The 15,491-nt window shown below is 40.3% G+C and overlaps 1 protein-coding gene across 1 annotated transcript in view; it reads right to left on the bottom strand.

Annotated features, from left to right (window-relative positions):
* RFTN1 (raftlin, lipid raft linker 1) overlaps positions 1-15,491 on the bottom strand; it is a 200,501-nt gene that overhangs the window by 105,999 nt on the left and 79,011 nt on the right. Inside the window, exon 3 of the mRNA XM_079116481.1 lies at positions 11,053-11,239. Within this exon, the coding sequence (XP_078972607.1) occupies positions 11,053-11,239 (187 nt within the window). The remainder of the gene's footprint in view (positions 1-11,052; positions 11,240-15,491) is intronic.

The following is a 15,491-nucleotide window of genomic DNA, read 5'->3' as shown; positions in this document are numbered from 1 at the left end:
TCCTAGGGTGTGCGTGCACGCACACGCACACACAGTGTGGTAATAGTGTCATAATCAGTAAATACAGCAAAGGAACAATTAAGAATCAGAGTTAGATTAGGGCACATACGGAGGATAATGTAAGAAACGCCATTGGCAAAGTTGGCTAGAAGAAAATAGTTAGGTTGTCCCAATGGAAAACCTCTCACACAGTGGTTTTCCACTGGGACAATTTTGTTCATTAGCAGACATTTGGCAATGTCTGGAGATTTGGGGGTGCCACAACCGTGGGGATGTGGGGCTTCCAACCAGCACCTAACTGATAGATGCTCAGAATGAAGCTAAAATCCTACAATGCAATTATCTGTCCTAAAATGTCAACAATAGAATCAAGGCTGAGAAATTCTATCCTAAGCCTTAAGCTAATCCCACCCCTACTCCCCAAAGGTTAAAAAAATTAAAGAGGAATAGTACAGAAATAGACAGATTGGGACATAAACCCTCATTCCTCCTCTCGTGAAGTGTGTGGACTTCGATCTGGACAAGTCATTCTGAGGCTTATTTTTTCTTTATTTTGGCTTCAAGAGTAAAGATAACATTCATCATGAAGCATGAGCAAAGACTCAAGCCAGCCCCAGCAATAATAAACAATTGCTATTGCAATTATTATCCCAAATGATAAATTGTACTAACAGCACCTACAAACATGAATATTCTTCACAAGAAGGTTTTGTTGTTCCTAGTAAGATCCAGGTTTTATACCAGCAATCTTGGGGATTTAAGCTATCCAAGTTTGAGAATGAACATTTCAAGGACACAAGTTAGGTACATTATAAATCCCTGATGCGGGGAATACATTTACCTCATTCTTTAACAACCTCATTCTTTAACAAAGGCTGCTGTCTTAGAGGACACACAACAGACACCTAATAAACACATTTTAATTTTGAGGGAGCAGAGAAAAAATAATGTACTTATGGCCCTAGAGCCATCATTTGCAGACACTGATAAGCCCCAGACTGCTTGCTGAATGGGGCCATCCTGGGAGCTCTAAATGGTTATGGTGGCAGCCCTAATTCCAAACCAGTCTGAGGATTAGCAAGACCTCTGGTCCTCCAAGCCCAGTCACAGGGACTGAGGATGCTGCAAAGTCCAGAGCATCATTGGAATTCTCTAAGGGAATTTTCTGTACGTGCCAGGTACAGAAAATTTACCATGAACCACGAGATGGACGTAGTCCTAAACTCACTGCACATCTCTCCCAGAACACACACACTTCAATCCTGGATAACTTCTTCAGCCTCACTTTCCCAGGATATAAAGTGGGACATGGGAGACAAGGGAAGATAAGAGAATTTTTTTGTCTACAAAATAGCACAAGTATAAAACCTCTGATGCACGCATAATAATGTTTTCAACAAATATTAACAAAAACAACCATCATGAGGACACAGTGAGAATTAATTATAATACTTAACACACACAGGAATGAAGCAAAGTGCTCTCAGACCCTCAGGAACAGGTGTTGTATGAATACAAGCTACTAATTTGGTTTTTAAAGTCTTTGTAGCCATTTTAAGTTCCAACTCAGGGTCTATGAATAGGAAGCAAATGAAATGATCTACTCCACTAAATCATATTTATAGCATTTACCTCTTTGTAAAATGGTTCCATCTTTCAACTATTTAAAATATTATAGAAAACAGTTGGGTAGATTATAGAGATGATCATTACACCAAAATCTCAAGAACATTTAAGTCACTAATAATGTCTTCATGTGCATGTGACGGTTATTTCTCACCTGCTTCTACATTCATATCCAAAAATGTAAAATTCAATTAGTACTAGTCTTTTCTAATACTTATCATAACCAATAATGTCCGTTATCTTTTGGTTTGAAAAACATACAATCTAAGTTATCTCTGATTGACAAAGAGGAGAAAAGATTTTTTAAAAAAGACTGTTGAGAAGATTTAAGAGTCAGACAATCTGAGTTCCTAAATTTAATATGGAGTAGACTATAAATCCAGAAATCTAACACTTTGATAAAATTATTTGCAACTAAATTACCTACTCTGCGTGCAGATGGCCCTCAAAATCGTATCTAAGTGTCCCTATGGTGTAGGTACACCTGCAACGCCACAGAATAAATCTTCCTTAAGAGTCTGTTTTATTTCAAGATTGTACACACATGCAGGAGGAGAGGGCTTTTATTTTTTTAAATTTAAAAACAAACATGCATACTTCAGGGTACTATGGTATTTGCTTAAGTTTTAAGATCCACAGGAAATTCCAAAGAAATTTAAAGCTGGTGCTTCTGTGGAGGTTACCGGCTAGAGGTTCCCAGCCATCCCAAAATACTTCTGGGGAAATCTTGGAAATCACTAGTATGCTAATTCTCACTCTCAGAGGAGACAAAAAATAAAATAAAAAATAAAATGTCGGGAAAGACACAGGCAATCAAGGCCAGCTATAAAACTGGGGGAAATGAGCTCTCACACAAACTGAGCACGTCCCTCTCACTCTCTCCGCTGGGATGAAGGCAGACACTTTGGAGGAAGAGAATAAGAGTAAGTAGGCAAGCCATTTAGGGGTGTGGATTGGAAAAGAGCTCTCCTTCCCCAGGAGAATGTGGCATTCCGCTGGCATATTAGATTGGAAAGTGCAAACACAATAATTAACAGTGAATCTTGAAACTTCAACACACCAGAAAAGGGTGTTACTCCAGAGCAAGACAGGGAAATAGGAGGAATAAATTAAAGTAGCCTTGGTGGTGCTGGACAGCTCCTCGGGGGGTAAGGTGGCAGCCTGAGAGCTAATCAAGTTCTCCACACACCTCGGGAAGCCGGAGAAAGCTATAAAGGATGATACCACTCCAGAAATGAGGGGCAGCCGCCAGCAGGAGTGGGCGCCCTTCCTAGTGCTGAATCCAAAATAATGACCTCTGTGCTAAACAAGCACCTTCTTATTCCCTGATCTGATTTAAGAATAGAACTTCAAATCTCCCTCCCTGGATTTCTGCTCTCTGGGAAAACAACCGCTTCTGCCATTTCCCCATCATAGTAACACACGTCAATCACAGCTGAACCCAGTGCTACTTTCCTTCCCCATGTGTGGTTCCAACAATCAGCGCCGCCCCAGGGCTGATCCCTAGCCTCGCTTGTGAGCGTTTTTCTAGGGCACACCCCCGTAGGCACTTCCACCCCCTGTGTATTTCGCTTAATTATGAAACCTCTTTCTAGAAGCCCTGTAATTCTCCCAAGAGTCAAAGTAATTGGTAAAAATTAGACATAAAGAGATACAAGTCCACTTAAAGAGGATACTTTTGACTGTAATTTTTAAAATAATTTCCTTTTTAGTTTCAATATAATTTTGTACTTTTCCCCAATTTTGCCCTTTTCAAATGCCAAAGTAAATGTTCGTGCTATCTTGCGGACTATAAAAAAAGCAATGTAATGCATTTATACCTCACTTAAGGTCTACAAAGGGTTTCTTTTCTTTGAAGGCCATCCTATGGATGTTTTTCTTTAAAAAAAAAAAAAGAGAGAGAGAAATAACATACTCTTGTGGCAAATCACTGTTATTCTGGCAGTGAAAGGATTGTGTGTGTGTGTGTGTGTGTGTGTGTGTGTGTGTGTGTGTGTGTGTTTTCCATTACTCGGAGTCCATGCTTTGTGGCTGCATTATCAATATGCACTTTTGGTATTGGTAAACAAGTAAACCAAAGACAAAGCCACCTTGTAATGAATTTATGATTTTTTGGGGGGTGTAAACAATAGTGCAAAATTCCATGGCATGTTTTTTTTTTTTTTTTCCAACTTTATCCAAGAAAATTGTCAAGTAATACCCACTAGCACTTGAAGTAGTGAGAATCCAAAGATGAAAGAAGGTTTGGCAAGGAGGAAAGGAGGTGGGAAGACATAAAAAAACAGTAACAGAAGCGTATGAGAAGTCCAATGACTACCATGTGCGAAAGGAAGAACCGGGGCTGGGGTTGTGGCTCAGTGGTAGAGCACTTGCCTAGCATGAGTGAGGCACTGGGTTCAATTCTCAGCACCATATAAAAATAAATAAATAAAATAAAGGTATTATATCCATCTATAACTAAAAAAATTAAAAACAAAAAAGAAAGGGGGGAGAACCGGCCACCTGAAAGATGTGTGATTAACTCCACCAAAGCATCAAACAGAAATCTGAGGCGGCATGAAGGCAGTCACTGGGATGGTTTGGGGATACACAATGCTATCTTGAAAAAATGAGGCCACATTTTTAAGAGAGAAGTTTTCACAGAAAAGTCCAGTCTTCTGATTTTTCTCATAAAAATACAAAATCTGGAAACAACAGGGCAGAGCAAAGGCACTGGGTGTCTAATTCCCTTGTCCTTGCTCAACAAGCCCTGTGGGCATCTGAGTTTGCAAGCCCTGTCTTAGATCAAAGGCAGAATCTTCAGGAATTTAGACTCCTTGCTTTAAAAGGGGAAACAAGAGGTAACCACTCTTTAATACCACTCTCTAAGATTTGCTTTCCTGGAAATAAAACAGCAAAAGCCAAAAGAATTTTCCCTCTGTGCATCACTTGACACCAGGTGGCCAGAGCTGACTCATTCAGCAATCTGTGCTGCTCATGAGTACTGGGGAGCACAGGCTGCTGATGTGGTCTAAGAGGGAAAATTTCTCAGACTTCAAGCATATGGTCAACTTGGAACAGGGCGGTTCACTACAGCTCTCAGCAATCCCTTACATCTTTTCAAAGAATCCCTGGAGGAATCTGGAATAGAATGAGGACCCAGCAGCCTTGGCTGTTTCAGCACATAGAGCAGTGGGCCCAAGCCTCATGGGCTTCCCACAGCTTCCCAACAGCCTCACTCCAGATCCAGGACCCAGTCCTCTCATGCCTCTTCTCCTCAACCCTGTGTTCCAGTCACTCTGTGGTCCACGTTCTGCTTTTCCAGGCCGCGAGCTGTCTTGGGCATCACTCTGCCTGGGAGGCCCTTCCCACTATCTCTCTCTCTGCTCAAACCCACCCATCATTCCAGTCCCAGAGCAAGAGCCACAAGCCTCCTTTTCTAAAGCTCCCCCATTATCAAATTCCTGTTAGAGAGGCAAAACAAGACCTTTAGACTAGCTGGGCAATTAAGTAACTTGGACAGAAAGTTTATGGCCCCATGGTAGATTTTGAGATCTCAGGGCTCCTTAGTCATCTTCGCACAGTACAATTATATAACAATTATTTTAGAAAAATCCAACATATGGGGAGAAAGATTTACCACTTAAAAGAGTACCAGTTGTTCTACTCAACAGAAAGATGAGCCCCAGAAATGGAAAAGGGATACGTTGTGTTCCTGTTCTGCAGTTCTCTTTCCCACAGATGCCTCTCTAGGGCAAGCATCCACCCCAGGGGTGAAAGTCCAATGAACACTCACTGCATGCCCAAACCAGCTGAATTCCCCAAGGGGTTCATCAATGGAAACAGTCATCTGATCTAGTCCTGAAGGAAAACACATACTGGTCAGGCCTAAAGCTGCTACAGTATTACATTTCAAGGGCACTCAAAAGACTTTCAAGGGCAATTTTGATCATATGCATTTTCTACCCCTGTGCATTAGTTATAGTTCCTCTGTGTGCTCCACCCCTGGTCAAAAGGCACCTGATGGTGCCTGCAGAGTTTCTAAGTGTCCTGGTCCCTGTGCCATAGGAGGCATTAGTCCTGGAGACCTAGACCTGAGAGGCTTCAACCCATTAGTGAGGAAACATACACCAACAATACTGAGTGAGCTCTAAACTCCAGCTGTGTATGTGAACAACAATGGCCGAAAACAGGAGCATCACAATGAATTTTGTACTGCCATCTACAACTATAAAACAACCTAGAATTGAATCAAACTCACAAAAATTCAGAAGTGACATTTTAATAACTGAACTTCTCTTAGCTATCAAGTTGTGAGATCTTTAGCAACCCATTCTAAGGAAAACTAGTCCCACCAAAATGAAGGATAACTTAACGACACGTAGAATTCAAAGTGAATTCAACTATATTGTCTATTAAGAATCACTAAGTGATCCAAAGAGTCGAGGAAAGGAAGCACAAACTTTTCCCACATATTCGTGTAGTATTTCACATATTCAGCTATTCATTCCTGAGTCAGTTTTCAAAGTAAGTGACTTTGACTCAATTCAATGCACTTAAATCAAGAACAATTTACAGTAGAAGTGTAGTTGGGCCTGCCATCTTCAAATGAAATGGCAGTTATCAGAATTTTCAGAAAGAAAAGATCTGATAATTTCCCATGGATTCAAGTAAAATTTGTCAAAATGGTAGAGATTTCAGAGGAATGTTAGTGCCTCTGGAATGACTCGTTAATCGTTTAGCTAGACTATCAATGATGCTCTCAAATTACCTTCACACCACTAGAAAATGTTATAAAACTATTGCACCCCATGTTCAATTCTCCTATGTTTGCCCAAAAGAAATATGGTCCGAGTTAAGAGCTCCTTCTTTCTTACAATTCTTGGTTTCCTTTCCAGTAGCAGGTGACATCTCCTTTATTTCAGAGTCCCACAGCATAAGAGACACACCTGAGCTCAGCAACATGCAAGTGTTCTCAGACAACAGGTACCTGCAGGGTAGGCTCCGCACCCAGCCTAGCCCTGTACCTGTACTGCTACCTGCCCACTAAATACAGCTCTAGGCACAATACCTTAAAAAGGGTATAGGCATACCTTGTTTTACTGCACTTTGAAGATTTTTTTGGGGGGGTATTGGGGAGTGAATCCAGGGGCACTTAGCCACTGACCACAAACCCAGCCTTTGTATTTTACTTAGAGACAGGGTCTCACTGAGTTACTTAGGGCCTCGCTAAGTTGCTGAGGCTGGTTTTGAACTCATGATCCTCCTGCCTCAGCCTCCTGAGCTGCTGGGATTACAGGCGTGCACCATCATATCCAGTTTGAAGATTTTTTTTAAAATAAAAATTGGAGGTTTGTGGCATCCCTATGTTGAGCATGACGTCTATTGGTGCCATTTTCCCAACATCTCAGCTAATCTTAAGTGTCTTAGCAATATTTTTTAGCAATAAAGTATTTTTAAGGTGTGTACCTTGGTTTTTTTAGTTACAATGCTATGCACTTAAGAGACTATAGTATAGTATGAGCATAACTTTGATATGCACTGGGAAACCAAAAATTTTGTGACCCACTTTTTTGTGATACTCATCATGGTGGTCTGAAACCAAACCTACAATATCTCCAAGATCTGCTTGTACAAACTCAACAAGTGTTCACGAATGAATGAATGAGGGAATAGACGCAAGATCCAATTGTTCTTTCCTTTTCCTTGGTGTTGCTAAATACCCCAAAGCCAAGTTATTTGCTAAAAACGTTGCATTCACCTTTCAAACACAATAAGTTGATAGCCAAGTTTCAAGAAGTCATGTCATGTTGCTTCTTAGTCACAAACTTCATTTGGACAGATAGTAACATAGAAAGTCTAGCCAGATCTCGTTCAATGTGCCCTAGTTAGAAAATGTTAAACAGACATTTACTCCCTTTTTGAGAGCTAAATAATTTCATTTAACAGCATCTACAGCTGTCAGAACTTTGGCAGTCTTTGTGAAAAATATCACTTTAACTGTCCATATTAAAAATTAATCACATAAGGTTTTCTTTGTTTTGTTTTTATTACTTGAATTCCCTACTGACACAGAAAAAAAAATTCTGTGGGTTTCTTTGCTTATTTTTAGTACAGTGGGGGTCTTTCCCTCATGATGTGAAAACATATGGTTATCACACTGGCCAGGAGAGAAAATGCCTGTGCTTTAGAATTATATTTATAATGACCCTGCTTCCAACTTCCACCACTCCACCCGCCCAATACCACTGAGGATGGAAGTGCAGGAGATTCTCTCGGCCATTTCTGCCTTGCTTCATATGGTTAATTATCAAGTTTCTGTGACTTTCTTCTTAAAAAGCAGTTCTAAAGATCCAACATGAAGTTAACATAGAAATTTCTTTCTGTCTCTCTCACCAAGGAGCTCGAATGCTCACTGAAGTGCTCAAGGCAAGTCACTCAGGCATGTTGGACGAGAGTGAACTCAAACCCAAGGAGACCACCATCTTCCCTGTCATGAAAGCCTTCCTGCACACCAGTGTCTTATTCTCCTTAAGAGCTTTACCCATTTTTTTTTCTCTTGTGGAAATTTAGTTCATCTGCCTGTACCTGTTCTCGGCAGGAGTGAAGAACTCCTCTTTAACCCCTGTCCAGTTCCACTGCTGGCTTATAATGAACAATCTGTCAAAGTGGGGGTTCTTATTCCTGAAGAGGCACTTCCTCACTCATTTCCCATCAGACAAAGTGTGAACAGGACTTGCAAGTCATGTGGTACCAACCCCTCACAGTATCAATTAGATAATGGGAGGCCCAGAAAAAGCCACAGAGGTGTTCCCCATGCTCCACCACTTAGTAGGAGCCAAATGCAGCCTGGAACACGGGTCCTCCCACCAGAAGCTCTGTGTCCTTGCTCGCTTTTCCTGGTCTTAGAGCTCTTCTGGAAGTAGAGTGGCAATCCCCAATAGTGTTGCTGAGGCCAGGCACGGAGCTAGACAAGTAGTCAGATCTTCTACACCCTTGCTATTCAATGTGTGGTCTATCGGCCAACAGCATCAGCCTCATCTAGGAACATGTTGGAGATGCAAAGCCCAGGCTTACCCCAGACCTGCTATTTAATAATATCCCCAGGACAGTCATCGGCACTTTCAAGTTGAGAAATGCTACTCCATGGCTTGGGGGGAAAAGGACACATCTTCACATTTTGAGTTGATGTATTTACAATGTGCTGACTTCATGCCCCTGCTGTGCTAATATCACCTTCTGTTGCAGAATTACACTGAGGGATACTCCTGCAATATGACCCTAGAGGATTTGTCTCTCTCAACACTAAGGTCAACAGAAAAAATCTAAAGAATAGGATCACCAGGGCCCACTGAATACTTTATGTAACCTGAAAAGCACATAGTCAGTGTTACTGTTTAGATGAGGTACCCCCAAAAGCTCATGTGTGAGACAACGCAAGAAGGTTTAGAGGTGAAAGGACTGGGTTATGAGTGCCTTAGCCTAATCCGTACATTACTGGGCAGGGGGGGTGTGTGGAGGAGGTAAGTCATCAGGGACATGTCTTTGAGGTATTTTGTTCCTGGCTTGTGCTGTGATATATATATATGTTGTCTCTCTGCTTCCTGGTGTGATGCCTTGAGCAGCTTCCCTCCACCACACTCTTCTGCCATGATGTTCTGCCTCACCTTTGGAATAGAGTCAGCCATCCATGGACTGAGATCTCTGAAACTGTGAGGGGCAAATGTTGTTGTCAGGTCTTTTGGTCACAGCAAGGAAAAAGGTGACCAAAATAGTAAGCCTATTTCGTTTTGTTGCATTTCTGAAATTGTTTTATTTGAAGACACGTGAGTGATAAAATGGAAGGAAGAATGACTTCACCCAAGATCAAAGATACCCATCCTCACTTTTTTTTTCCAAAAAGAGGTTGTGCACAAGAATTGTGGGTGTAGGAACACAGCAGGTGTATCACGCCAGCATTAAGAATGCAGGATAGGAGCCAGCTGTCCTGGGAGCAAGTCAGAGCTCTACCTGTTGCCATCTGAGTGCCCTTGATAAAGTCTGTGCCTCAGTTCCCTCCTCTTTAAAAAGGGAATGCTGGGTTCAATTTGCAGCACTGCACATAAATAAATAAAATGAGGGTCCATTGACAACTAAAAAAAATATTTAAAAAAAAGGGAATGCAAACAGCACCCATTTCATGGGCTGATGGAGAGGAAATGATACTTGTAAAGCTTAGCACATAATGCATGTTTCATAAATGTGAGCTGTAGTCATTACACATATCCTATGTGTCAGTGTAACTTAAAACCACTCTGGTCCCCAGAATAATTTCCTCTTACAATTGACCCAGGTATTGATCCACAGCCAGTTGACAAAGTACGAAAAAGGCAGACACTGAGCAAAGTTCCACCCTACAAAAAAGAAAGGGTTTCTAGACTCTAGCAAAGGAGTGCACCACCTTCCACTTGGAATTCTAATGCATGGTGACATGGACTAAGTGCCCTAGAGCATGATCAGCCATGAGGAAATAAAGGAAAGAGAAGTCCACCTTAGTCACGCAACCTCATGCCTTGCAGCTGTCCCTTGTGGACACACTAGTGAAACACTGTCCATTGCAAAGCAACTTTTACACAGAAAGAAAGAGGAGCAGTCCTTAGCACCCTCTCTCTCTAAAACATGCCCGGTGTTATCCTTCCTTCCATGTGAGTTAGCCAAAGGACAAATCTGTTTTCCAGACTTCGTTTCAGTTTTTATTTTTATAAAAGCAGCAAAAACATTGCACTCTCCATTCCATCCTCTTTGTTTAAAAAAAAAACAAAAAACACTTAAAATTAAATTTGCTCTTTTGGAAGGATCAGTCCCACTTCTTTTCCTAATTAGGCCCAATCAAAATATAAGAGTAAGCATTCCGCTGGACAAGCTAAACTGAAAAACATCCTCCAAGCCTTGAAAATCAAAATCATATCAAACCAACAACAGTACATGATTTGAATGTGTTTTCATTTTACCCCTCGAAGGTGACCTACAGAACTTTATGGGAGGGGGTTTCAAAATTTTTAAAGCATTCCTAAGACTTTTGGGGGGAAGGCATCAATTGTATATGGTCTTTAATAAAATCACTGTGTTTTCCAGCCATGCTTTTCAGATTAATATTATTATTATATTTTTACTAGCTGCGCCATGCGGGGAGTATACCTATTCAGAAGAAACATTTTTCTAGCTGAGTTTAACCCAAGAAATTAAAGGAGGGGATATAAAAAAAGAACACTCAACTTGCAGTCAGGCGTGGCATTTGTTTTCCATCACGGAAGGCTCTGAGATTTCTCTCTGGTTGTCTTTTCCCCTAATCTGCCAGAGGGCAGAGGCCCCGGGAACAGCATGCATACTCCCTCCCATCCTCTCCCCTCCCCTCCCCTCCTCCATTCAACACAAAGTAGTCACCACGCGACGCTCACTGGTCCTTACCTGTCAGTCTTCTTGATCAGGATGGCTCTAAAGATGTGCTCAAGGGGCATCTTCTCCTGCTTGTGAGTGGGCTGCACAAAGGGGTGCAGGGTGGCCAGGGAGAACCCCTGCTGGTATAGCTCCAGGAGCTGGGCAGGCAGGTCCCTCAAGGAGGCCAGCCTCACGGCTGAGGACCGTGGGAGCTCCGCTGGAAATGGAGAGAGGAGAGAGGCTCATCAGAGACCCACAAAAGCTGCCCTCTGAACCCCACTCTCATCCCTCTCCCTTTGCCCTGGGGGAGGACCCTCAGAGTCACCTTTTGCCAAACATGAAATGACTCCTGTCTTTACTGCCTTCAAGAGACTTTATAAGCAGCCTGTCATTCACAACTCATCCAAAGGCTTCGGTGATGGGAGGTCTTACATCTAGACTCACTTCTCTCAGTGACCTCAATGGAAAAGTCATTTCCACCCCAGGGGGAGGAAAGGAAGGGAAAAATAAAAAGACTATACGCAAATATAAAAAGGCCACGTGGCAAAAAGTGACATAATTGGTGTCAAAAGACAAAAAGAAACAAAATGTCAGTGACACTTAAAGGTGTAAGTTTCTTAATTTGCAAAGAAACTACCATCTTCCACCTACATCCCCTTCAAAATAGAAAAATGGGCAAAGTATATGAACAGGCAGTTGCTTAAAAAATGTAAAAGGTCAGTCTTTATTTGAAAAGTCACATCAACATAACAGAAGTTCACATATCAAAACAAGTAAGATTTTCCCCTATTATACTATTTTAAAATTTGGATCTTAAATTCAGTTATTTTTGAGAAGGGAAGACAAGGCTCAAAAGTTAAATGTTCATGTGTACACGTAATGAGAAGTCTATATCCTGGCCCTACCTCCCATTTTATCCCTAGAGGCAATGATTATTACTTTTTTTTGTAGATGCATTAACAATTGTCGAATCAGGCATAATAAAGACTTGTGTTGTGCATAATCTCCCTCCCCTTCTACACAGATGGCCGGATAACATTACACACCTGGTTTTTCATCAATTGATAGTACAATTTTCCTACAGACCATTCCGCAACAGTACCCAGAGCTTTTCCTCATCCATTTTCAAAGATCAGTAGTGTGTTATGTCATAGGTTATATAAACTTCTGCTTCTATAAGGCTTTAATAAAAATATTCCTTCATAATTTCACATATATATATACATATATATCACATTAAAAATAAATTCTTAGATGTGGAATTGCTGGATTACAGATGATAATTTTTTTTAGATATTGTCAGATTTTTTCCATAGAATAGTATAGATTTACCCACTGTCAGTAATATAGAAGAGTGTTTCTTTTCCCATGCCTTGGATAATCTCCTAGGAAAAAATGATCCCTGTAAGGTATGAATTTTTACTTCTATGTAATTTGTATTTTTTCTTATTAAACATATCAGATTTTAATGCTGTTTCTATTCTGTGAACTGTCTTTTGTATAATCTTTACCTAGTATTCTATTGTATTATTGGTCCTTTTTTCTATTTGTTTGTAGGAACTCTCTATATATTAAGGAATTTAGTTCTGACTTGTGATACCAGTTGCAAATCTTTCCCCAATTTGTAGCTTGCCTTTTGACTTTGGATTTTATCATGAATTCTTTTATGAAGCTATATTTGTCAATCCTGTCTTCACTGGCTTCTGAGTTTCATGGTATAGAAGATATGGGATTATAAAACAATTTTCCTGTGAATTCTTATAGTACATATTTCATTTTTCAAATACATCTTGGATATATTTAGACTCTATCTGGTCCAAAGTATGAGATGTGAATTCAACATCTTTCCCCCAAAGTTTATCCATTTTTCCTCATTGATTTGACTTTTATCATATATTAATAAATTTACTTAAGTTTAAGACTGTGATCTATTTGTGTATAGCACTTTTTTTTTTTAAACAATGTTTCATATTATGTTTTCATATTTGGTTAGGCTATTTCTTGAATCATCCTACCTTCCTATTTATTTTCCAAATCTTGTCCAATTTGTTTTATTTTCCAAATGGTCTTTAAAAATTAGCTGATTAAATTCCTCCTTCTCTTCCCCCAAATGTTGGTAGTTTTATTGGCGCATGTTCAAATTATAGCTTAACTGAAGGAGAATGGATATTTTCCACCATGCTATCCAACGTGGCATAACTGATTTATTCAAGTCTTCTTTTGGGTCCCTCAGGAGCATATTACTGTTTTTCACTTGGATATTGCATATTTATCAAGTTTATTCCTAGTTATTTTATTTCTATTAGAATAATAGATTGTTTTTACTTCTATAATGCCCAGGCCGGCCAAACAACCACACATCACAGCTGGTAGGAGCAGACCTTTGTGGAGGATGCATTCAGACCTAAACACCAAACACACACCCCTGCCCAACAAACCCATGTCTGGTGTTAATCCTACAGTGGATTCACAGATGTCTTTCAAGATATATGGAAATAGCAACAGCATCACAGCCACACAAAACAGGCCAAGACAGTCGCCAGCTCGCCAGGTTCCAACCGGCACAGAGCCACTCTCGGTGGAGGAGGTCGACCTCTCATTGTAGGGGAACATGAGGGCAGGACACCCACATGGGTACAGAGATGGCTGTCCTGGAAGATTATCCTTTCCTGCCCATGCTCCTCCACAAGCTGGCTGGTTTTCTCTACCTCCTCTTCCCCAGGAGATGGTCTTTCAGACAAAGGGGGCTTTGAATAGCCACTGTTTTCCTCCAAGCACCACTGCATCCTGGACATGGAGATGTATCTCCTGCTGGTTACATATGTTCACCCAAAGAAATTTGTCACGACAGACCTGAGACTTGTGTCTCCCCTGTTGAGTGTACCCCCAATAGTCAGTGGATTCAGCTTACACCAAGTTATTCAACAACAACAAAAATTCTGCTTCCGATTCAACATTTCTCAAAGTGGTAAGTCAGTTGGGGAGATGTGAATACTGACTGGATATTGAGGAACTGCAGAAATAGTTTAGGTGTGATCATGGTACCTGGGCACACACAAAAAAATGAATCCTGACCTATTAAATGCAGTTTGAGACATGATGCAATGAGACCAGATGTCTTAGATCCATTTTAAAATATGTGCTGTTGGGTAAGTGGCTAAGTCTGCAACAGGAGACTGGACAGATAAAACTACCTGTAACACCTGGATAAGGAAATCTGGGGGTCATCATTCTATGTTTTATCTTTATAAATAATTGGTTGTCAAAATGAAAACTGCAGAAAAATGAACACTAAAAAATATGGATATTCACTATACTATTATTAAAACAGCAAAAACCTGGAATCAAACAGTTCTTTTTTGAGGACTAGTCAATACCAGGTACCCTAATGATGAATCCTATGAACATTAAGAAAGTTAAGGTAGGGGGCTGGGGTTGTGGCTCAATGGAAAAGCGCTTGCCTGGCATGTACGAGACACTGGAATCTATTCTCAGCATTACATATACATAAATGAACAGAATGAAGGTCTATCAACATTATAAAAAAATTTTTTAAAAAAAGAAAGTTAAGGTAAATCTATTATGTACTGATATGGGTTATATCCAAGCTGCATTGCTAAGTTAAAAATAACTGTCTCACGGTGATGACATAGTTACTCTTCCATTAAAAAAAAAAAAAAAAAAAAAAGACATGAATAAATTTTTTTTTTTCTGGAAGAAATTACAAAGATGCAAACATTGGACAGGGACAAGAGTAGGGAGAAAGATGTAGAGAGGTCATTTTTACTTAACACTATCAAAACTATTATAGGGTCTGGTGCTGTGGCACACAACTGTAATCCCAGTAGCTCTGGAGGCTGAGGCAGGAGGATCACGAGTTCAAAGCCAGCCTCAGCAACACAGTGAGACCCTGTCTCTATAATAAAATATAAAAAGGGCTGGGAATGTGTCTCAGTGGTTGGGCGCCCCTGTGTTCAATCCCTGGTACAAAACCAATAAAAAACTACTACGGGGATCATTTCAATGGAGAGTTTATAAAGTATTCTTATTTTCTTTATTATATTTAAAAATATTTAAAGGAATGTTTTTTAAATGCTCATTGTTTTTAAATATTTAAGGTCAAAATCTAGGTACTTAAGAATTCTGTGTATCATTAGATACTGTGGCTCTCATTTCCATACATCACGCAAGAAATTTACAGGAAAAAAAAAAACCATAGCAATGATTCACTCTAAAGCAAGTGTCCAGCACCTTGGCGAAACCTCCATTAATAACAATGACCAACTGTAAGACAGGTCAGAAAAGCAGAAAAGCATGCAATCTCTCCCCTAAAGGATAGTTTCCGGGTATATTGAGAGAAGACAAAAATCCAAAGGCAAGTAAATCCAAGTCTGGTAAAGACTGCAAGAGCTAGAGTTGGAGTTCAGTGGCAGAGATCTTACCTAACAAAATATAAGACCCTGGATTTG

This window comes from Sciurus vulgaris (assembly GCF_902686455.1).
Source record: "Sciurus vulgaris genome assembly, chromosome: 16".
NCBI lineage: Eukaryota > Metazoa > Chordata > Mammalia > Rodentia > Sciuridae > Sciurus > Sciurus vulgaris.
The sequence above is the reverse complement of the archived record's forward strand: the minus strand, read 5'-3'. Positions and strand labels throughout refer to the sequence as shown.